Source organism: Clinocottus analis, unplaced genomic scaffold (genome assembly GCF_023055335.1).
Source record: "Clinocottus analis isolate CAN_PGR_092001 unplaced genomic scaffold, fCliAna1.0.p SCAF_10, whole genome shotgun sequence".
Taxonomy (NCBI): Eukaryota; Metazoa; Chordata; class Actinopteri; order Perciformes; family Cottidae; genus Clinocottus; species Clinocottus analis.
The window spans coordinates 10,385,117-10,409,074 of record NW_027175821.1 but is presented as its reverse complement, the minus strand read 5'-3'; the positions used below and the strand labels follow the sequence as shown (position 1 = coordinate 10,409,074).

Genomic DNA, 23,958 nt, shown 5'->3' with positions numbered 1-23,958 from the left:
ATTGATATGTTATTCATCAGGTTTATGCATCCCCCTCCGTCCATATATCTCTACATGTTCATGATCATTACAGTGGGGACGGAGGAACATTTAAGTGGTTGCCTTTTGTTTGTTGAATGTTTATAGCTTCCGTTAGCACAGTCTCAACGACCACTGAGGAACCAGTAGATACAAAATCCAAATCCCTCTATAAAAGAAGAGATGCCCTCTGGGCAGCCATAGCTCATAGTTGGCCTGATTTAGTGGCAGCCAGGAATCTGGGCTTGAATAAAGACAGAGAGAGCGAGGGCAGAGTGGGAGAGAGAGAGAGAGAGAGAGAGAGAGAGAGAGAGAGAGAGAGAGAGAGAGAGAGAGAGAGAGAGAGAGAGAGAAAAAGATAGCTCCCTGTGTGATAAATAGCCCCGGCTCTTTCTATTGCATTAGCCGTCCGGGCCGATAGATTGCGAGCCCAATAGACCCAGACGTATGCGATTGGTTTCTCATATAAAAGTTGCATATTAAATTCCTTCACAGGACTGTGCCCCCCAAGCATGAAGGAAGGAAGGAAGAAATGGGAGTGAAAAAGCAGAAAATAGAGAAAGGAGTGGAAGAGCAAGAAAAGGGCTTTTTATGAGAGGCGAAACGAAGGCAGAGAGTTGGGGAAGTCGGAGTAGAAAGAGGGAAAGATAATGGCAGGAGAAAAGTAGCTTGATGGTAGAAAAGACAAATGGTGATGTCATGTATTTAATAGGTCCACAGATATTGGGAGATGAGTGCGAACGTACATCCATTTAATCAGTATTGCTTCCCAATGAAGATTTCTCTCTTGTTTTGTGCTTACTCCCCCCTCCCCCTTCTTCTGTTCTCAGCCGTTCTCCACATGCTAACGACCTCTCTAATTGTTTCCAAGCTCATTAAGATGCTGATGTTTTAATAGTAATTAATCCGTCATTTGCCTACATGCAAACACGGGCCACTGAGGTTTGTTCATCGCTGTTTCAATACACTGATAATGCAGTAGCCTAGTCAAAGGAGACAATATCCTGCTAATTTAGCTCATCACTGTTAATTGGTTGTTAAGTGCCTTTAATTACCAAGCAGGCTTTGGGATTTAGGTCGGCAGAAAGAGGGGGATCGCTATGATTGTCCCTGCCGCTGTAATGGATCTTGTGTGAACTTTGAAAACTGGAATAAATGACCAAAGGGCGAAAAGAGACACGCATTGACCCTGTTCTGTTTTCTATCTCCGCCGTGTCTCTCTCCTCATTTCCTTTCTTCTTTTCCTTCCTTTCCTCCATCCTCCCGTCCCTTCCTCCATCTCTGTCTCACTCCCTATCTCCTTCTCTATGATATTATTAACTCATTAAGTTTTTTTCATTATTTTTAATAAAAGATGAGTTATGGCTTTAGCCTCACTGTGGCAGCATCCCCCCACACCCTCCTCCTCCCTCTTTCTCTCTCACTTCCCCTTCAACCATTTACTCTCTGCCCTCCTCCCCCCCAATACCCCATTTTCTCCTTCCTTCTTGGCCATATTGTGCCTCCTCTGATACATTTGACCCTTGAACTGCGGTTTGTGACCTCAGTGTCGCTGGTTACAACCTTCTGGCCATCTTCTTTGCTCTCGCCGCAGTCTCTCACGTCTATCAATCATCTCTCTTTCTCATAGCGCTGAGCAGTCTTTAGATGGCATTCATAAGATTTATGATTCATGATTCCCTCTCTTCTGTCTGGGTCTGAGAGATAGTGTCAGGGAGAGACAGAATAGAGGGAGGGAAAAAGGGAGAGAGAGAAACAAAGTCAGAGACGAGAGAGAGAAAGAAGGAGAGGGGCTTGTCGATGACACAGTTGAATAATGACAATATCTATGATTGATAGCTTATACAGAGCTAGCCGGGTGTGGGTACTGTATATGTGTGTGTGTGTGTGCGTGTGTGTGTGTTTGTGTGTGTGTCATAGTGACAGAAGGAGAGAGAGAGTCCATATGTTTTGTTTTGCCCCACATTAATCTGATGTTTAAGAAGCAATGATGAATGGTTTTCATGTAGTTTGAGCTGTCAATGGTCAAGAGATGGAGATGCGTAGCAAGTCACCTGAATTACCAAAGGACACATGCTGGTTATGTAGGAATAGAGAGACTGAAGGGGATGAAAGCCTAATAAATGTCTTTAAGTTAGAGAAAATGAGCACAGATCAGACGGACTCTCTGATTTATTCACTGGTTTTCAGCCATGAAACCCCTAAATGAAACATTTACTGCATCTGTTTGTCATTTTATTCTCACTGTGACTCAGATTTTGTAAAAGCCTTTTCAAAGGCACTTAAATTATGCATTGTTTGTTATTAGGTTAATAAAATACTTACTGCTCCGTACCTGGAAAAAGTTTTTCACTGTAATCATTATTCTCAAGAAGTAATCCCTCCTCTTGCTGCTAATTGTAAGTGATGGGGGACAAAAATATTGCTCATGCAGTCTAACATTCAGCCTATTTCTAAGTTAAACTATCTTTAATGTGAAATTCTTCTCTGTGTTTTGAAGGTGCTGAATACAAGATTAGGAACGTTTCTATTGCCTCTCAACACCTTTCAACATAGCAACTATGTCCAAGAGCAAAGAGATACTCGGATAACAACACACACAGAGGAATAGTTCATTATCTGCTCAGAAAGATAATGCTCCCTGTGTCTTTATACAGCAAATAGTTGTTTGCTTCTATGTTGATGCGCTTAATCTCTAATAGTGCACCTTTAAAATGTCTGAAATTAGTTCATCATGAGAATTTAAGGTTATACAGTTTCCCAAAAGTTGCATTGTATTCTCTTCACTAATGGCTCTGTGGTGTGTGATGTAGGTCCTCTGTGGATATTGGTGAAGCGCTGAGCTTTGCCATACAAACATCCTCTTTCAGCAGGCGGCCATGTTTTCCCTGAAAGATGCACTGAGGAATACTGACTTCTAAACTGTAATTTATTGTAGCATGTGTATATATTGCCTATAGTGTTGAAACATCATGAAATAATACATGTTCAAACATCATTCTCTATCAAGGTTTCTACCTTGATAGTCCAGACAATCACAAAGGTGAACTGGCTGGAGATTGCACCGAATCAGGAAACTATACCATCTAATCTAGCTGAGGTCCCTTATTCTCCAATGTACTAAGTGGCCTTTAAAATGTCAAATTCCCACTTTTCCCTGGCTGATTCTTAATGCCAATGCTGCTAGTAGCCGCAATCTCCTCCTTAAATGATTTATGATTTATTTATCTTGGATTATTGACCATGTTTTGGGGGAGTTACTCCTCTGTAAAATCCTGTCGAGAGCCCCTATTAAGTGCAAAGCCTTTTCAAGCTAATCTAACTGTAAAGGTGCTCATAATTGTCTGTGACTGACCAAGGACTGTGTATTTGTCCCTCATACTTGACTGTGTACTCAAGGTAGAAGGGATCACTTCCTAACGTGAAGTATTGATGGTTAGATTAAAGTGTTTTCATGTTGTTGAATGGGTTCAACCTCATCACTTGTTTCCATCTGGTATCTGACATGCAGATGGATGTTATGTACACGTCTGTGTCAGTCCTCAAAGGAAATAGCTTGAAGTATGGAGAAGGTTAAGTGTTAATGTGGCAATAGTTTGAGGCAATGCGTGCTGACAGCTGTGATGAATTGTTTCCAATGTACTTGTATTACCACTCATACAATGTTTTCCGCATCATCCCACATGATAATCCCTATTCATAAGAAACTACAGCCTATTAGTTTTGCCCTCTAAAAAGTGGTAGGATACGGTATGTTCTTTATTTCAGCTGCTCTTTATTCATACAGAATGGTTGTAATTATGTATTTTAGAGGTTCAGAACAAGCCATTTTTAAGTCCTCCGTTACATGATACAATACATACATATAGAAAACACACAATCTGTATTTTTCTAAATAGACACACATTAGCTTTTAACTAGCTTACATGGAGTGGTTATTTTCCCCTCCAATCTCTGTTTGTGAAACATCCATTTCCATTTAGTTTGTCCAGGTTAAAGTTGTCATACGTTGTGATTCCACTGGAGTGCACTCTTGAGTCAGCATAAATAATGTAGTTCATGAAATTGATGACCGATGTGTTCATCGACTGATCTCGTTCAGTCCTCCAGAGCTTCAATACTATCCACTGTTGGTTTGAGAACACATGTGATGATTGCTGGCGCTCCACCCACACAGAAGCAGCATTATTTATTTGGTCCTGGATTGGTAGAGGCCGGCTGTGTGCATATAGTTTGTTCTTGCTGATGAGGTGTGGAGTTGCTGAGGTCCCATCTTCTCCAATTTTTTTTGTTGAATTATAGATAGAGTGGTTGCTAACAGGTAGAAGAGACAAACCAATCAAAAAAAGGATTTGATCACTTTGGGTGTACAGTATGCAAGGAGGAAATAACTATTCACTTCACCACCGCGGCGTGTGTGGATCAGCTCCACCTCTCAGTATAGAGATTAGTCATTTTGCTGCATCAACAATCACTTACAATACGGAGCTGCACATTGATGTTTTAGGAGGTACGATGGGTGCTTGAGGTGTTAAAAGGTGTGTGCACATAATATTTTAGCACTCAAAAACTGCTCTATTTATACTTTTTTCAAAAAAGAAATAATTAAAAAAATAAACACAAAAACAAATTAACAATTTGAACAGTTAGTAAATACCTTAATAAATAGAAGACTGAAACAAATAGTTCAGAAAAAGAACACAGAGATTACAATAAATCATGAATAATAATAATAATAATAATAATAATAATAATAATAATAATAATAATAATAATAATAATAACTAGAAAATTTCGCAAGAAATTTTGAAAGTGTGGCTACTACTGCCGTAAGACGTCGCAATATATAGCTTTTGTTTCTGACGCCCGTCTCTCCTCCAAAGCACTTGAGTTGGTTTGTGTGTTAAACTGATTGGCTGATATGAAGCACCTGTGTGCTGCCGTCGTCATGGTGACCAAGTGAGCGCCAGCAGACTGATTAGAGGCAGACTGGACTGTGGACTTAAGGAAATAAACTACTGAACGTCCTGAACACACGCAAACGTATATGAAATATCATATGACCTTATTAATGATCACACTGTTGACAACTACACAATATAAAACACACGTAAACGTCTTTGTGTGTGTATGTATGTGTGTCTGTGTATGTGTGTCTGTGTGTGTGAGACAAACAGACAGAGAGACAGAAGTCATCTGTGTTGTGTGTGTGTGTGTATGTGTTTGTTTGTTTGTGTGTGTGTATGTGTGTATGTGTGTCTGTGTGTGTGTGAGACAAACAGACAGAGAGACAGAAGTCATCTGTGTTGTGTGTGCGTGTGTAAGTGTCTGTGTGTCTGTTAAACTGCCCTAACGAGAACACCTGTGGGTCGCTAGAGCAAAGGTTGCCATGGTGATGACTTCAAAGGGACTTCCTTACGCTGAGCTTAATAGACCTAAATACTGTGGAACTCCTTTCAAACTATTTAAAAAAAATGGTACTTTAAAAGCCACTATTGCTTCGATATCGCATATTGAGCGTTAGGAAGACCTGATGAACAGATACTGTGACTGGCGAGTCTGTACGATAAAACATGTGTCTGTACGGGCGATTTACAAATCAGGTACGAGCTTCAGGGGAGATGTGGCTTTGGAGGGAGATTTAACATGGCGGTGGATGGCAGAGCGAGGTGGACTCGCTCTCACATTCAGTCCGATTTCAAGACGTCTGAGTCTGTTGGATTCCTATCGACCGCAGTTTATGACAGAAGACAAGATTTCCAACGTTTCTATCCAACAATGGTGTATGAAGAGTGAACATTGTGCGAGTAAAGACAAAATACGTTTTATTTTTTTAGCAGTTTCTGTCGCTTCTTCTCACTCTGTTAATTGGTGCGCCACCCTCTACGAACATTTCGTGAAATTTTTTTGACAGTTTTTGACGTTTTTTGCATTTTTCGGGAAAACGGCCGGGCGAATCTCTTAGAAAAGTCATACCTCACGATTCCCGCGCAAACCGCACGTTTCGATGTATTTTTTACGCATGTGCTGGCAACGCTCTGGGAGGAGTAGTGGTTTGACTATAAGAAGAATAATAATAATAAGCCCGCAGGAGAACATGAAGTGTGCTTGCAGCATGGGGTCTATGACCCCATGCGGCTGAAGCCACACTTAATAATAATAATAATAATAATAATACATTCTGCTGGTTACAATTGAGCATCCATGACCTTTTCTTTTCTCGAAAAGATCACCCACCCAGCTGGAGATAAATCCCATTCCAAATATTTTAAATTTGTTTTTTTCGTTTTAGCCGTACTGGCTTTATGAAATATGACAATCATAAGGCCGTGCTTATGTTGGCTGTCGCGATCAAATTTTGGGAAGTGTTTGCACTTTTAATGTAAAAAGTTAGTAACTGCTCTCAAGTTTGAATTACCAAGCAGTCTTTAAAAGTAATAGTTAACGTGAAGTTGTTATTTTGTTGCTTTAACTCGTACACACTTACCAGAGCAGCACACACTACTCAGTCCCTACTGTTCTCAATGTGAGAACAAAGAAATGAGAGCAGGATGTGAAACTGGATAATGTATCTCCTCTGAGCTAAAAGCACATTTCTTGGCCTAATAAGCATATTGCCATATGGCCCCGATGCAGCGTGGATGACACCGCTAGGATCTGTGTGTCACAGTTCATTTGTTCAGGGACGTCTGGGTGTGTGTGTGTGTGTGTGTGTGTGTGTGTGGGAGGCGGGGGGGTTCACATGGATGACTGTGTGTATATCTACTTACATGTCGTATTGTGGGTGCTTCGACTGCAGCACTGAAGTCTTCAAAGTAGAGGGGCTTTAAATCTCTGTCCATCTTCCGTCTTCTGTCTGTTGCTCTTTCCTCTCAGGCTGAGAGATTTTGGATCTCGGTTGCAACCGCAGTACACAGCACCCACCTCACCAGCACAGGCTCAGCACGATCTGCACTCATAGAAAGGAATGAGAGATTAGAGAAGTATAACATGTTTGAGTGACTGATTCTGATGTGTTTAAAAGTACGACTGAAGGGTGAATTACATGCTGAGAGCGGGGTGTCACACACAGACAGCGTAATGCACTGATCAAGGTCTTTTCTTTGTGTCATTGTGAGTGAAGCGAGGGGAGCATTTTCACCTCAATTTAGATGTCACTCCATATGCATTCAATTTGAGTTTTGAGTCATGACTCTTCAGTAGTACTCCATTGCCGACATGAACATCTCTGCATCATGTCAGGTCATGTATTTTTTTTGTGGTCATGAAGCATAATATAAGTACATGCTGAATAATAGTTTACCTTTCATTGCCGTTGACATCTGTAACAGTTGTGCCATTTGCAAATTGGATAGTTGCTGTGGCTGTCCTGCTGTTCATTTCTTGAAGCATTATGTTTTGCTCTGTTTGACCTGCCCTGCATGTGGCAGGGGTGTGGCCACACAGCAGCGTCACCTCTGTCAGCTGGTCTCTGGCTGAGACGGGAAAAGTAAGAAAATAAGTCAAACCAAACTGGAGAACCTGGGTTAAGAACATATGATGTGGTAACACCGGTTTCACTTTGTTGTCCATAAGTAAACAGCTGCTCTTAAAATAATTGGATTCTGAAACCTGTGCAGATTTAGCCGCACACTTTCAGCTTTTAGCAGCTTTACCTGCTGTTACAATAGGAGACGGCTGCCGGCTCACCCACCCACCGTGAGTAGGGCATCGACATCTCAGTAGATGGGTGTAGGCTGACCTGAAGTCCCTGTTGAGGGCCCCGTAGAGAATAGGGTTGAGTGCTGAGTTAGTGTAACCCAGCCACAACACAATGGAGTATTCTGGTACTGTGCTTGGGTCTGGATGCTCGTTCAGGCCCAACACAGTGAACAGGATGAAGTACGGCAGCCAACACACCACAAAAGCCCCGATCACTGCTGCCAGTGTCACTGTGGCTTTGTGCTCTCGCAGAGCCACTGCTGTGACGCTGGAAACCACAGTGGTACTGGTGGAAGGATTGTTCCTGTAGTTGTAGCTTGTGACGCAAGTGGGCCGAGCACTGATGATGCGTTTGGCCTGTGCCCGTGCAATGCGAAGTATTCGTAAGTATGTCCAGCACATAGCCACCAGAGGCAGAAAGAAAGTAAGAAGAGAGTCTGTCAGTACGTAGGGCCTGTTCAGCTCAAAACGACATTTTCTCTCTGGAGCCCAGGGCCCTTGGTTCTGCACTGTGCCATTAACGGTGTTCCACCCCATTTGGATGGGCAAGAAAGACACCGCCACTGACACTGTCCAAACACTGGCCATGGCCACAGCAACTCTCCACGGCATCACCAGTGAGGCGTATCTCAGAGGCATGGTCACTGCCAGGTAGCGGTCCACGCTGATGGCCAGGAGGGTGAGGATGGAGGCGGTGCACAGCATGACATCCATGGAGATGTAGAAGTTGCAGAAGGCCGGGCCGAGCGGCCAGTCGTTGTTGAGCTGCATCAGGGCGGAGAAAGGGAGGACCAAGAGGCCGAGCAGCAAGTCCGTGACAGCCAGCGACACGATGAAGCAGTTGGTCAGGCAGCGGAGGCGTCGGGAGGCGCACACAGCCAGACACACCAGCACGTTACCACTGACGGTCAGAAGGATGAGGAGGGCCAGGGTGACACCCAGCATCACTTGTGACAACATTATCTCTGGTGCTTCACTGGAGACAAGCTGATGACATTATCACTGAAACTATACGTGAACCATTGTTACGCTTTGTATTAAATGAGAGGTCTCCCTTTTCCCAAAGAGGACACACACATTATAAGCCTTGGCTTCACACATACTACATATGATCATGAGTGTTACTGTTCTTGGTTTTCCTCGGCATCACTTTGGCCTCAACCTCATCTTCTATGGCTGTAGTGACACCTAGTGGACAGAGGTGAGACACACAGTTGGTAATCAGCACTATTTCAAGACATTATATTGGAATGATTACTCAACAAAGAGGTTTGGTTTTAGATGTAACTTGTTATATATAATTGATGTATTTATTCATTGTTTATTTATTACTCTAGCCTAATTTACATGCATTAAACTATTCATGGACCACAACTATAACTGGATGAAGATTGAAAAAAACACATTCATGGATACATTATGATATTTCTTGTTGAGCAAAAATATTGAGATAAAGTATTTAATTTTAGTGCGTGTGCACACATTTGGGCATGCACTATATAATATAATATTTTCTCCATCCATGGATTGAAACAATACACTAAATGATGGAATACACTATTGCAGAGAAATATTTTTTGTGTAAAGAGAGTCACACACTTTCATGAGAATGGAGAATATAAAGAAACCAAGTAAAAAAATGTCGAGTCATAGAGACAAAGTGCTGAATCTCAAGTCACAAAGACATAAACTACCGACTTGGCATCAGGTCTGAAGTTGCTGATGAAGATCATTAATTAGTTACCACTGACAGAAAGACTGTAAGAAAAACAAGAAAATGAATCTGCTTTTGGAGTAAACTCTGAAGATGGATGTTAAGTTTTCAACTTAGGCCTTTGCATGCATGATATAGGATGGTCAAGAGTTCAGTATGAGCGTAACATAGTTAATCCAGCCACATCTATGTATCTTCACAAGAATGCTATGCCTGCGGTCAGATATAAACTAATTTATTTCTTACAATGTTCAATTATTTCCCTGCAGTCATTTTCTTTCAGACAAAAGTGAAGCTGCCATTTCAGACGGTCTGCTAATGGGAATTCCAATCCATCTATAATAAAACCATAAACCAAAATAGTAGTTTGTTTAGCTTAGGCCAAGATGTGCAACTGTGTAAACAGCCAGAATGGCTAAGTCTCTCTCAACAATCTGCTACTGCTGAGATGAAGCCAGGACTTGTTTCGGTTTCAGTTGAATATGATTAACATTTTGATGCAGCAATGCCATGGATGGAAGGTTTGGTTTGACTGATGAGAGCAGCGAGTGAATAACGATATGATAATAAATACAGCTACCAATTAATGGTCATGAATAACAAAAAGGTTATATATAAACACATCAACACAATTTCTACTAGTTTGTAAAGGTAAATTTGACAACAATAATTTTCTTTTGCATATTTAAGCTTTTGTTTCTTACACAGACCTTGTCGAGAGAGTTTGCGAGTGTTATTAATCTTCTGTGAACTCATTAATGGCATGCCGGCATGAGTTAAGTATAACTACTTGATAAGTGAGGATCTGTGTGTGGAGTACATGTGTTTGCGTCAGTTGGTGGTGGGTAATGTTTGCTCTTCTACACTGTAATGGACATTGGGACATTTGCCAGACTTTATCAGGAGCCGTTCACTTATCACCTCAAAGAGAGAGAGACGTAAGGAGGTGCACACGCTGGCTTCACATGAAAAGAATGTTAGTTTCCACAATGACGAAAAAGCCACGGAAAGAAATTAAAATGAATTATTATTGTTAATTAAAATCTGCTGAAACCAGGACACCACGTCTAATCTATGAACTCTTTATTGTTGGCTGCTTTGTTCCGCGGACACATTTGTCACAGACTTGATCCGGAGCAAACACTGATAACACAAATAGCGTATGAAGTGCAGCTCTCAAATGCACATGCCATCGCAGCCTTTATATTTTACAGAGCCACAGACTGACTGACTAACTAAGACCACTAAGACCACACATCTCAAATGTTTTCATCATCCAAATTTGTCTCACACTGTCAACCTCTTGTCTCGCTCACAAACACACGCGCACACTTAGAATGAGTTCTGGCTCAGAGCCAACGTGCGTCTGTGAGGAATGTCCTCATATGGAAATGTATTACAGTCAATAGAAGCTTTCGAATAACCTCATCTTAACCCTGGGACATAGTGTGTATGAGGGTGTGTTTGTGTGTGTGTGTGTGTTCAGTTGCTATCTGCCTTCACCAAATGCATTAGTGTCTTTTTTTCCCATGTTACAGTGCATGTGTGTGAGAGCATAATCGTATTCGTTTCCTGTTTATATTTGCATAAATATTTGTGTTATAATAAAACTTTATTAATATACAATCCTGCCCGCTCTGTTATCAAGAATCACTAGTGAGCTCAAGCTTAGTTAGCACAAATAACTTGCATGTAATTTGACTTCATCAAGTCGCATTGCAGCAGAAAGTCACAGTCAAAGTCTTTCACCTTCATGTTGAAGGATGATTTGCTTCTGTAGTAAATAAGGCATCACTCATTCAGACAGTGTGCTACTTTATTACCGACCATCTGTTTTCTTTCACAAACTTCTCATTAGTTGTCCCTAATGAAAAACAATGGTGAGTGTTACTACATCTGTATATATTACCAGAGACACACATGCACACGCAGTCACATGCCAGCATGCATGCACACACTAGCTGATAACCTATAACTTGTGCCTTAGTAATGGATTTTGATGACTGTAATGAACGCTGAGGGCTGTGTTTTCCACATGATGTAAAGGTTGCTCTTCTTTCTGTGGTTTTCTGCAAGAGAATGCCGTTTCATGTTTTCAAGAGACAACAAAAGGTTGCATTGGTCTGTAGTTTTGAGGTCAGTGCTTTAAGAGGTCGTCCTGGTCCAGGTCTATTTGTGTGTAACAGTTGGTGGAATAAAATATGACATAGTTAACCTTAAGGAACTCCAAGACAGCTTCCTCTCCCTGTCACCTATCATTCAGCACAAAAACGATGTAAATGAGCTGGAAAGACTTCAAGCTGCCTCATCTAGACCTTCCATTACTCAGTAAGTGGCCTGGTGAAAAGAGCCCAATTTGTGTATTGAGATAAAAGGCAGGCAGAAAAGAACATGGAGCAGTGGCTCTTCAGCAGACCCAGTCTCAGCTCGGAGATGAGTAATGGGGTTATTTGCCTCTCAGCTGGGACTCGTTGCTTGATTGGAGATTCTCCAAATACCAAGGATCCATTCTGTGACCTTTTTTTTTACCAGCCAGCTGTGTCTTTTTTTAGAGATAAACATATATGCTCTTCTTCAGCCCAATCACCAAGTAATCACGTATATTGTCACGAATGCGATGCAATGTGTTAAAATATGTTTACATAGAGGAAATTGCTTAATTCTACCCCACTGAAATATTGGGATACGGGTGTGAAATTCCCTTTTTCCTACGTAGCTACTGCAGATTAATCGCAGGAAATAACTCATTCATTGATTCAGCCCATTAAAACTCAATCACTGTCTGTCAGCGTATATCTTCCTCTTAGCGGTTGTGAGGAGGTTTGGCAGGATGACTCAGGAAACACACCACTTGCCATGTCTCTGCTGCTGAAACGTGTGGAGGGAGGGCTTTACGTCGGCACTACTGCCCGGCCCAATACACACAGTGACGCCATGCACTCAGTCACACGGGTGGTTTGGTGGTGGTTGGTCAACTGCAGAGTGGTCCAAAGATTAGACAAACGTGAGAGTAAAGGCAGTGGATCATATTTATTATGCCATCTTCTGAACTCTTAGCAGTGGTGTAGATTGTTTATTCTAGATTTTACTATTGGCCTATTGACATATGAGAAAAGCCAGGAATTCTTATGATGCCAATACACATTTATTTAGTGTAATTTAGATATTAAATAGGCTCACAGATGTTCCTGCATGCAGCGGCCATCACGGCAACATAATGGAATCAGACATCTGAATGCTTCATTTATTTAGACGTAATTCAATCGTGCAAAAATACTTGGCTCACTCGCTTCCTCTGCTTTTGCAAATAAATCTATAGCTGTCTTCATTTTTGTGACTGTACCGTAAGTGGGTCTGTGTGTGCATGCGTGTCTGTCTTCCTGTTTTGTCTTTGTGTTGTCCTTCACTGAAAACGACCAAGAGAGAGAGAGAGAGAGTGAGAGAGAGAGAGAGAGAGAAAGGGATGTGGATGGTGGGTTGCTTGGTAACGGTTGTGTGTCCTGACCAGAGGAGGGAAGCTGTGGAATTTTGACGAAGCGTGAAAATGAAACTAGCTGAGCCACAGACGAGAGGTCACACAGGTACACAGACAACGGGGCTGGGGGGTGGGAGCCAACATAAAATATGCATGGATACTACCAGCATGCATTTCTGTGTCTCAGACAGACATAAACTTTTAAGTTTGAAGTTTTGGTCAGACGGGGATAATGGATCGCTCTCAATGTGTCGGTCTTGTCCTCACCGCACCTTTGTAATGTCAACATTAAGCAAGTAGAAGAATCAGCTATTCCTGATCGTTCGTTCTGGTCTCTATTTAAACATCATGACACGTCCTCTCTCTTTTATGTTGGCTGCTTTAGCTATTACAAACATTGCACGTTAAGTTTTGTTGCTCGTGGGTTAAACTACACAGTTTGAGCTCTAAAGTAATGATGTGCAACATTCTTGTTGTAATACATTTTTCTTTTACTTGCTCTTCTTCAGACTGCTGCCATGATAGTGATTTACTGTTTCTTGTTTTAAATATCTGACGTCAGAAAGCACTTCTCCAGGTAAAGTGTTGTGGTTAGCATTAGTAATAATTAGCATATACAAATAAAACACCTGTTATATATATAACAAGAGCATTAGCTACAGACACTTTATCAACATCACTGTGATGTCAAATGTCGAACTTCAAAATATGTTACATTTTTTTTGTCATATGTGGTAGCAAATAGTAAAAGATAAATTACACACAACATAATCTCACTTCCTCATTTTTAGTACTGATTACATGACCCCTTTGTATATTTGTCTTTCTGCAGAGTTCACATGCTCACACCAGCCTCCGGATTGACTCAGTTGAGTTCTCCATAACCTCAAACCTAGAAATTTGACTATAAGATATAAATTACTAAAAATAAATAAATCATTTTCCTCTGATTGAGCTGACAAACTTTTAGAGCAGAAAATGATGCTATGAGTCTGGTCAGGACTGAGGTCAAATGTCGTAACCAACATAGCCTACTGCCTTACTGTCTCTCTTTTAAGTGATACCCAGTTTTTTCCATCTAATATTCCTGTTTGGTGCAGAAATGCATACCAGCAAATCAATGCAGACTCAGAACAAATATTAACTGAGACTCCATTATGCTGTTAGACCACAAACACAACTGTATTGACTATGTTTACACACACACAACTCATCCAAATTGATTACATATTAAATCTATTCAGCAATTATAAAGTAGGAATTTATCAACTCACCTCCGTGCTGCTTTTCCCTTTCTGAGACGACCGCCCCGCTGCTCTGCTCCACAGACGCTCTCTCTCTCTCTCTCTCTCTCTCTCTCTCTCTCTCTCTCTCTCTCTCTCTTTCTCTCTCTCTCTCTCTCTCTCTCTCTCTCTCTCTCTCTCTCTCTCTCTCTCTCTCTCTGTCTCTCTCTCTCTCGCTTGGCTAATTTGCACTTGAAATTATTTTAATAGCTCTTTCATTCTCTAATCATGCCTTCTTACTTGCATGTGCAGCTGCGAGGGTTATACTGCCTTCAGAGACTGGGAAGAATAATCAAAGCAACCTGTTGCATTTAGCCTTAATGGAATTGCAGGCAAAAAAAAAATCCAGTTTGTAGTGAGCAGACCAGGGGCAGACACACAGGAAGGCATGGTATGCATTATTTAATGTCTTTTAAGATTTGATTTTCTTCATGTCTCATGCTAACACAAATACCACTGCACTCTAAACTATAAACAGTTTAATACATCTTTAGAGCTTCATGGATGGAAGGCTTTTGGGAAAGTTTATGAGAACTGGTACTAGTTGGACTAGCTGGATTTCAGTGACCCGAAAGGTCACCAAGACGTCTCAATCAATCTCTCTATTTCTGGAGCAGCCTATTACTCAGCCTTTGTATCTATTTTTCATGCGCTTTGGCCCCTGGTGTGGCTTCTCTATTGTATAAATCTCCTGGGTCGCAGGCTAACATTCACAACTCATTATTACATCTAATTTTATACCTTTGGTGTTTCTTTTCCTCCCTGTTCCTTTTCATTCTCCCCTCTGTGTCTTTGGCTCTGTCACAGTTCCTGTGACCTTGTTCACATCATAGCTAATCCTTCTGTTATAGACTATGCCTGCTGTCTCTTATTATTCCTTTGTCGCTTCATTTGTGGTTGTATCAGTGTTTTTCCTCATACCTTTTAGCTCCGCCCTTCTTTCTCCTTGTGTCACAGCAACAAGGTTCCAGTTTTGTTCCACTACATAGAACTATGAGATAACATATCTTTTTTTAATCATTTTTTCTTTCTTCGGCCCTCCTCTCATTTTTTTTCATCTACTTGTCTGTCATTTTCTCACTTTCCCTTTTTAAAGCAAACACACTCTGTCACATGCTACTGAGTGTAACCTCCTCACATGGTGATACTTGTTGCTCACCTTTCTGTGTTGAATCCAACAACACTGCGTTCTATCTCCCCTCGTGTTTCCATAGCAACATACTCTCTGATGTTTCTGACGAGGGAAGATACCTCTTGCACTGCCACCTCTGGGTCGATACTCTCATCAATGATATCTTTAATAATTCACTTTATAGTTGGGTGTTTCTTTGGTGTCACCTTTGGAGTATTTCCATGCAAGGGAGAGTACGGAAAGGGACCATTTATTTGTCTGGTAGTGTGAAAAAGGCACTTGGCAGTGATACCTCAAAATCCATTAGCAATTTAAAATATGCCATATATTGATAAGATAAGATGAGGGGAATAAAACATATTTAGACCTCTCTACCACCCTCCTTTGGATATGCAAAGTATTGACACCATTTTTAGAAATACTCCTATAAAGAGACTCTAGTTGCAACTCTTTACAACCAGGGTTATAAAATTGACTAAAGAGGAAGGTGCACTTTTATGAATTAGTTCATTAAGGTGGCCAGTGGAGTTTCTTCTAATCAAACAGACGCTATTAGAAAAAAAAATGTTTCTGTTTATCTACTTGAACTTATCAAAGAGTAGTACTTAATTAATCTAAAGAGAGGGGTCAGTAATATAAAAAAGTTCTATGTATTATGTCAACTTTCAACCACCCTGGCAACATCCTCTGAAGGGGATACAGGAAAGGTAAACTAGTTTATTCTTATTAACTTACTAATTCTTTTCACTGTCAATGTATTCGGTAAAATCAACAGTCCAGATGCTGTTTGAGTTGCTGCTGTGATAAGTGATACCATTTCCCAGAGTAACTTCTTCTTTTTTTTTTGTGTATCTTTTGGGAGCATAACATTATAAGTAGTTTGGTGTTCAACCATACGATTTTATCCTGATGATTTTTCTGTCTTTCTGTCTGGAGGGGGGAGAGAGCAACATCGAGCTATAGTGCCTGTGATGCTGCTTCTTACAACTTCAAACGCTTTGGATTTCATAAGGTTGAGGGATGACATATAAAGAGAAGATATGAGGGCACACAGTGTGAGCCAGTAAACTATCGATTGAAGTTATCTTCCGTTCACAGACTTTGTACACTGTGCAGTACTCATTTTTATCAGATTTGAGAATGGATCACAAATATAACTTGCATGCTGTTTACATCACTGTTCAACGTGTAACAAGAAAAATCTTTTCCATTCAATTATAATACAGATAAGTGAGCAAAAGGGAGACTTCACACACTGCGCAGGCCTGTGGGCTCGACAGGACTCCACCTTGTCGCACTCACTCACTTCCCCTTAACGGCTTGATGTCAGGAAGAGAAGAGAGACAGAAGAGGAAGAGAGGCAAAGGGGGATGGGCCTGCTGCTTTCTTTTAAAGTAAAAAGAAAAATACAGAAGTAAAGTAAAGTTGAGCAGGCACTCAAAAAACAGAGAGTTAGAGAGAGGGAGGACGACTAGGAGGTGAATCGAAAAGACAAGACTTTTAATAGAAAGTAGGCCTACATGCGATCATGGCTCCCTGGACGAGGACCACCACGGAGCGGTATGGTGTAGGTAAGTCAGTATGAGCTCACTTGTCTGTGTCTTTGTATGTGTACAAGCACATACATGTTTCTATAGTGCCTCCCTATTTACTCGTGCTATGAATAAGAATAAGAGAAATAGATGCCCATCATTTCCTGCTTAACAGGATGTGAGCAGGTGCTAACCGCCTTATAGAACTTTAGGATAGACGTCACTTGTAATTGCCACAAAAAAACTTAAATCCTTAAAGCATATTCACCAATTACCTTCAATGCAACAAAACATGTGGATTGTTGGTTGGATGAAATCAGATATACAGTTGCAAACCATCCTATACTGATAGAGAAATGAGTGGCAGTTAGTAGGCAATCCTAATGCATTACACTGCGCAGATCATGAATACAGAAGCAAGACAATGACATGTTTAAGTGTAGAGAGATTGCTTTTGGCAGCAGATGGGTAAAGCTCAACTTCTCACTACAATCTGTAGTTTATCTGGCATGTGGGTTGAATATGGCTGAGCTGATCAGCATGTGTTTCCGTTAGATATGCAAGACAGACAGAACTTTAACAAGAATACTGATTTCTGACTTCAAATACAGAATGTAATAGCAGTGGATCACTGGCTTGTTGCAGAAGATGTATTGATTCATCAGTTCGGCGTACAGTTTATATTGGAAGTGAATGAAGACAATAATGAAGTCATTAATTCTTTCTTCCGCTTTATATCTTGAGATTGACGTTGAAAATGGAAATGTATTTATCTTAAATTTGTAATCAATCACGAATAAGATTACTTAATGAAGTGTTGTTTATCTACAGTATCTAGGCTGAATGTCTTCCTGGTATGTGTAAAACTACAACACAGGAAGTGAAGGAAGGAGGGACATATTCTCTTTGAAGTCGTACATAGAAATGCTGTCAAAACACATATTGTTATGAACTGTATACGCACACTTATGTTTTTATTTTGAAAAAAATATGTATTTCAAATGAAGTATTGGTCCAGATATAATCTTTTCTTATACAGTCAGAATTATTAACCTTCATTTTGTGTATAAGTGGTAGTTTTCCTCAGCCATAAAATATAGGAAGAAGCAAAGCAAGCCTGTGAGCTCGTGCAGACTATCAGAGCTTCACTATGACGCATATTTATAACAAGCTAATATTAATGCACTCTTTGCATGGAGGCAGCGTGCTGCTCGTTACTGCTAAAACTCTGCCCACTCTTTTGCTCTGCATGTCATGCTGCTGCGTTGCTTATTTCTGATGCAAACACCACCACTGTTACCACCACTGCTGCTTGTACTCAATTATGCAGTAGATCTACAGCTGCTAATGACAAGTACAGCTTTTTCATTACTGTCTGCAGAACCATTTTTAGGTTAACTAATGTCAATTGTAATTCGTACAATTATGATCTATTCCGTTTTTGTGTGTGTATATTTTATTAAATTTGTTTTTCATGAATTGACTTTTATCTTAATTGATTTTATCATAATAGATTGTATTGCTTATTAGTTTTAAATTGATTTTGAAGAGATTGTCAGTCAGAATATGCAGGAATAAACTTACTGGTTAGTTGGATCTGGTGGTGACAGGTGATCCACGCTTCACTTTGGCTTGAAATGAACTAGTATCAACTTATATTCATCTTAGACGAGGAGTAGCTTTCTTCTTCCACTGATCACGTCAGTGTTTCTCCTTCTTTGTGACCGGTCATGACCTTATGTCAGTTAGATAAGGGCGCTTGCTCACTGCTGCTCCTTGTGGTATTTGTTATAAATGTATGTTGGTATAGTGACGTTCACTAACGTTAATTATGTTTGTAATGAGTAGGGACTTAGGACCCAGGGGCGGATTCAGGTGGGAAGCACAACCTGTGACGGGGCTGTGTATTGGGGGGACGTCATGAAGGGGCCGAAGAATAATGAGTAACAATTAAGAGCAGTTTGTTCTCACGTCTTATGTGCAAACACGACACTCCTCACCCACCAAGTTAGCGTTAGCTTCCTGCCCTGCTGACATTTATCACATCGTATTGGCTCTGCTCAGTCGCTTTTTGTCCGCTTGGGAAGAGTTCCATTAAACAGCGGCCTGTCAACTTCACCCCTCATCAGACATATTTATTTCTTCTGTAGTTAAGTGGAATTTTGTCGGCAACGGAGAGAAGCAACTTTCTCTCGAGGTCGGCGATGCGGTTCAAGTCCAGGAGGTGTGCGATGGTGAGAATATCTCAAAACATACACAATAGTATTACAAGTATCACTTATGTTGTTCATAACCTTTCAATGTGGTTTGTTCACATGTTTCTCATAAAACATTCAGGGGGTGTTCATATGTTGCATTTTTATATGTGGCTAAAACGTGGTCATCCATTATTAACCAGCTGCCTCAACCAAAATGAAAGATATTGTCAAAAATACCGCAAGTTGGTGACTACTTATATCATATTTTTCTTAAACAATACTTAGTTAAACTATGTCTGTCTGTATTTCTTGTCACTCCTATTTCATGTATTTCACAATCTGATGTTATACCATTTGAATAGACCTTGCCTTGTGTTGCATGATAAATAACTTGATTATGATTATTGCACCAGTTAGTTTTGCACTAAGTTTCAGTCCATCAACATATGATCTAGACAAGTCCACATTTCAATGTAAACACCCCAGGCCTGCACATGTATACTTGTCAAAATAGAAGTAAGGTGACAGTCAATTTGTCTTTCAGGATGGTACAGAGGCTACTTGGTTAGGAACAGTGCCCAGCGGGTAAGATCTCGCTATCCTGTTTTCAGACACCAGACAGCACATCACATTGATTTTGACAACTGATACATGTTTTCCCCTGATCTCCCCCATGCAGGGAGTGTTCCCTGCCAGTTTTGTTCATCTCAAGGAGGTCGTCATTGAAAAACAAGGGTGAGTGTATTGAAAAAGTCTTTATCTGGCTCCAAAGGTTTTTTGACCTTATGTTTTCTTTGGTCTGTGTGTGCGACTACAGAGATCAGGAGCTTGTGATGTCTGCAGAGATGCCCTTGGTTAAGGAGGTTACCACCACATTGCGGGAGTGGGGAAGCATATGGAAGCAACTCTTTGTGGTAAAAAAAACAAACAAGAAAAAAACCCTGTATGTGCATGTGTGTATGTTTGAGTGTAACACTATACATCTTTCTGTCCAGGCCAATAAACTGAAGCGTGTGAAGCAGGTCCAGAGGCTGATGTGTGAGCTAATGGAGTGGCGTTCCCAGCTCTTGTCTGGCACTCTGCCCAGTGATGAATTCAAGGAGCTCAAGCAGAAAGTCACGTCAAAGATTGACTATGGCAACAAGTATGTCTGCTTAAAAACTAAATCCCTCATTCACACTAGTCTCTGTTCACATCTTTCTAATACATTCCAGCATCTTCTCCTTTATATGGCATTCCTCTTTGCTTCCTTCTTCCTCACATCCTTCCTATGTACTCTTTCCTCCAGCATTTCCATCTCCACTCATTGCCTTTTTGTGTCCTCCGTCGTTTGCATGTCTTCAATCAATCCTCCCAATCCTCACCCGGGCCATGTCTCCTGCTTTCCACTACAGGATCCTGGAGCTGGACCAGGTGGTCCGGGATGACAATGGTAACATCTTAGACCCAGAACGGGCGAGTGTCATCAGTCTGTTTCGGGCCCACGAGGAGGCCACAGCTAAGATTAATGAGCGCATCAAAGAGGAGCAGGTAAGGCAAAAGATGAGAGGGCATTGCAGTGGGGAACAGAAAAATCAGAACCCAGGAGGCAAAGTGCCACACGTAACGTTTCATGGGACAGAGAGATAATCTCATGGGTGAATGTGATGGCAGATGTTGCAATTATAATATAATTAATTTGGCAACGTCTTTCATATTGCTGTGCTTTGACTGCACTAGACTTCCAAGAGACATCTGTACCATGGGAAACTGTTACAAAAATAGAAAAGCTATTGTGAACTAGATATATATTAAATAGATATTAGATTGAATAGGTGAAATTGCAAATTTGTTCATTTCATTTATTTTTCTTTTAAGAAAGTAGTTATGAAATGTAGTAATGAAACTTTATCTGCATGAAAAAGCCACTGAATTTACTTGCCAATCATATCTGCCAGTCTAGCCTAATTAAGATTTCACTTTCATTCAAATTGGTTTGACTTAATTTCATCTCCATACAGCATATTTTACATTTATTCATTAGTATGAAGAGAACGTACTCTATTATCTTATCCCTTACAAGCCGACAATCTGGACCAGCTGTTAGAGCCCAGAATGAAGTAACCAACTATGCATTTATAACCCAGCCAACCAGATTTCTCAGTACCTTGAAATGAACACTTTTCACTGTCATTTTATCCTCTTAAACCTTTGTACCAAATTAACCTTCTTCAACTAATGTCATTTTCTGCAGTCCAACATCCAGACGGACCACAGTGGGATCTCAGCACGAATCCAGTCTTCCCCCACTCACAGCCTCTACGTCTTTGTCCGGAACTTTGTTTGTCGCATCGGAGAGGACTCGGAGCTCTTCATGTCCCTCTATGACCCTGTCAAACAGACCATCATCAGGTGTCACAAGTCCTTCTCTCTTAGATTTAGTGCCCACCCTCATTCAGTGAGCTTCAAAATGTGTTTTATAACAAATTGATGTTTTCTTTTCAGTGTATTGTTGTTTTCAGGTTGATTTGAAGATTTGAACGCCCAGATTCTTGTGACAATTTAAATATGCCTGTTAGGCTTAAAATAACAAACTGATGTTAGGTTGAAGTCCGGCAGATTTAATTCAAAATTCAGATTATTTTATAACCTCAACCCCATTGCTCTGTATACCTCCCCTCTTTCTTCCTCATCTGTTTTTTCCTCTATTGTTGAACCCCACGAGATTAGAATAATGGGATACCAAAAATAAGAATACAGACAACAAAAATTATAGGGCAGCAGATACTGACTGGCAGTGCTACGTGGTGCATGACAGCGCTAATGCTAAGGTCTGTCACTCACTGTCATACTGTTTATATCTAAGTCTCAGCACTGCAGCTGGGAGTATCAAAATAGATCTGGATCGATCGATGTTTTCTTCAAATATATCCACTGCCGATTGCCTCCAGCTTTGTGGTTTATTCTGTCTTATTTGTTCTTGTTGTGCTTGGTTTATTGGTCCACCCCGCTGTACCTCTGTGGGTCTGTCTTGCTGTCTTTCTTTCTATTTATCCCGCTGTCAGTATCTGGTACATGTTTGTGTGTCACAAAAAAAGGCTATTGGGGATAGAGGGGTTGTATTTTTTGCACTTTAGTCTATTCCCAGAAACCATGTAACGTCACCAGTATACTAGTATACTGGTACTGTATAGCATGCCCTTGTACACCAGACAGTGGTGATCTGCCATCTTTGACAAAGAGAATTAAATTCAGTTTATTGTATATAACGCAATAACAGAATGTTATTAAATATAAAGATGAGGGGGGCAAACAGTCCAGCTTTATCTCGACCGAGCACTCGCTCAGTCTTGGAATGGACCAAGTTATTTTCTCTACCTTTTGTTTCATCAGGTCCTGGAGATGGACATTTTCATCCCCAAAACATAATTTTATTTTAATCTTTTCAAGAAGAGTGACTCTGCAAAGTTCAGTCAAGGGGAAGGAGACCATCTTTATTCCAACTTCAAATGATATGTGTTGTGTGGCTGTATATTAAACTATTGTGTAGTATAGCTTTGCAGAACCGTAACAACAACTGTTTTCCATGCTTTGTGCAGTGAAAACTATTTGGTACGTTGGGGCAGTAAAGGATTCCCAAAGGAGATTGACATGCTCAACAACCTGAAGGTTGTCTTTACAGTAAGTAACCACAGGAGGGCACTGTCACACTGTTTCTCAGCACCGCAGACACGGCACTGTATAAATAGCTTCATCTCCTCTTAGGAGATTGCATTGTTTTTAAATGTTCTTTCCCACTTAACCTGATGTTCCCCAACTCCTCTTTCCTCCGTCTTTGCATCCTTGTATCTCTTATTTCCACTTCCACCAAATACTTATTGTTTTGCTTTCTTCTTTCTCAGTTCTCCTTTCTGTTTGTCTCTACCAGGACCTGGGGAACAAGGACCTGTGCAGAGAGAAGATTTACCTGATCTGTCAGATAGTGAGAGTGGGCAGAATGGACCTGAAAGAGACACAAAACAAGAAAGGCACTCAAGGCCTGAGGCGGCCGTTCGGAGTGGCAGGTACTTGAAGATCAGACAATACAATTTTCAAGCAATGTGTGACATCTTATTATTATCCTCAGTTGTCTTGTTCCACTGCCTAACTTTTTCATTATCCTCATATTATTGTCGCTCATACGGTTTTTAAAAAAGTTGGTCCTTAATCAACCACTGCAGAGAGCTATTGGGGTGTTTGCTGGACTAGTTTGTGAGATTTCAATCCAAATGTTCAAAGAGTCTATCTTTGCTGACTGATGTAAATCAGTACAGTCACAGTCACCTCAGAAATGTCCCATTTTCTTTGATTTTGTTATCACCGACACATTTGTTTTCCTTTTCTTGGCAGTGATGGACATTAGTGATCTCATCAAAGGGAAGATCGAATGCGATGAGGAGAAACAGTTTTTCATCCCTTTCTTCCCGTATGTCACATTTTCCTTCTCTATTCCTCACAAATCCTCTTGTTATTGAATAGCGATATGGCCATTTTGTTTGTTTCTAGCCTCTGCACGATTTAAAGATCAAACAGTTTTGGTGTATTCCTGAAGTGTGTTTTTGTGCTCCAGGGTAGTTGCAGAGAATGACTTTCTCCACTCCTTGCTGAACAAAGTGACAGCTTCGCGAGGAGATAGTGGTGGACAAGGTTTGGCTTCTCTCTGTTTCCTCGTGTGTAATCCATGTGTCTTAAAGTCACTGGTCTTGTGTGCGCTACGGGTTCCCACTGGACTGTGTATGCTGCAGTCAATTGTAGACAAAAATGGCTATTTCTCATCACCACCTCACCTCTTCTCTCTGCTCCGTGGGTAAATATGATGGATATCATCCTGATGGATGGCATGCACCCTCCAGCCGATGTCTTCATATTACTTACCCATTATTTCTC

The 23,958-nt window shown here is 40.8% G+C and overlaps 2 protein-coding genes across 2 annotated transcripts in view; one reads left to right on the top strand and one right to left on the bottom strand.

Moving 5' to 3' along the window:
- Positions 1 to 6,937: 6,937 nt before the first annotated feature.
- Positions 6,938 to 8,679, bottom strand: hrh2a (histamine receptor H2a). Its single transcript, XM_068595202.1, has 3 exons — positions 7,674 to 8,679; positions 7,322 to 7,493; positions 6,938 to 6,967 (listed from the first exon to the last, which is right to left on the bottom strand). The coding sequence occupies exons 1-3, from the start codon at positions 8,677 to 8,679 to the stop codon at positions 6,958 to 6,960; spliced, it is 1,188 nt and encodes a 395-aa protein (XP_068451303.1). The 3' UTR covers positions 6,938 to 6,957.
- Positions 8,680 to 16,659: 7,980 nt separating this feature from the next.
- Positions 16,660 to 23,958, top strand: part of dock2-like (dedicator of cytokinesis protein 2) — an 84,001-nt gene continuing 76,702 nt past the window's right edge. Inside the window, exons 1-12 of the mRNA XM_068587528.1 lie at positions 16,660 to 16,894; positions 19,006 to 19,089; positions 19,598 to 19,638; positions 19,733 to 19,788; positions 19,871 to 19,967; positions 20,049 to 20,197; positions 20,448 to 20,583; positions 21,287 to 21,444; positions 22,632 to 22,713; positions 22,961 to 23,096; positions 23,422 to 23,497; positions 23,642 to 23,718. Coding sequence (XP_068443629.1) covers positions 16,852 to 16,894; positions 19,006 to 19,089; positions 19,598 to 19,638; positions 19,733 to 19,788; positions 19,871 to 19,967; positions 20,049 to 20,197; positions 20,448 to 20,583; positions 21,287 to 21,444; positions 22,632 to 22,713; positions 22,961 to 23,096; positions 23,422 to 23,497; positions 23,642 to 23,718 — 1,135 coding nt within the window. The 5' untranslated portion in view covers positions 16,660 to 16,851. The remainder of the gene's footprint in view (positions 16,895 to 19,005; positions 19,090 to 19,597; positions 19,639 to 19,732; positions 19,789 to 19,870; positions 19,968 to 20,048; positions 20,198 to 20,447; positions 20,584 to 21,286; positions 21,445 to 22,631; positions 22,714 to 22,960; positions 23,097 to 23,421; positions 23,498 to 23,641; positions 23,719 to 23,958) is intronic.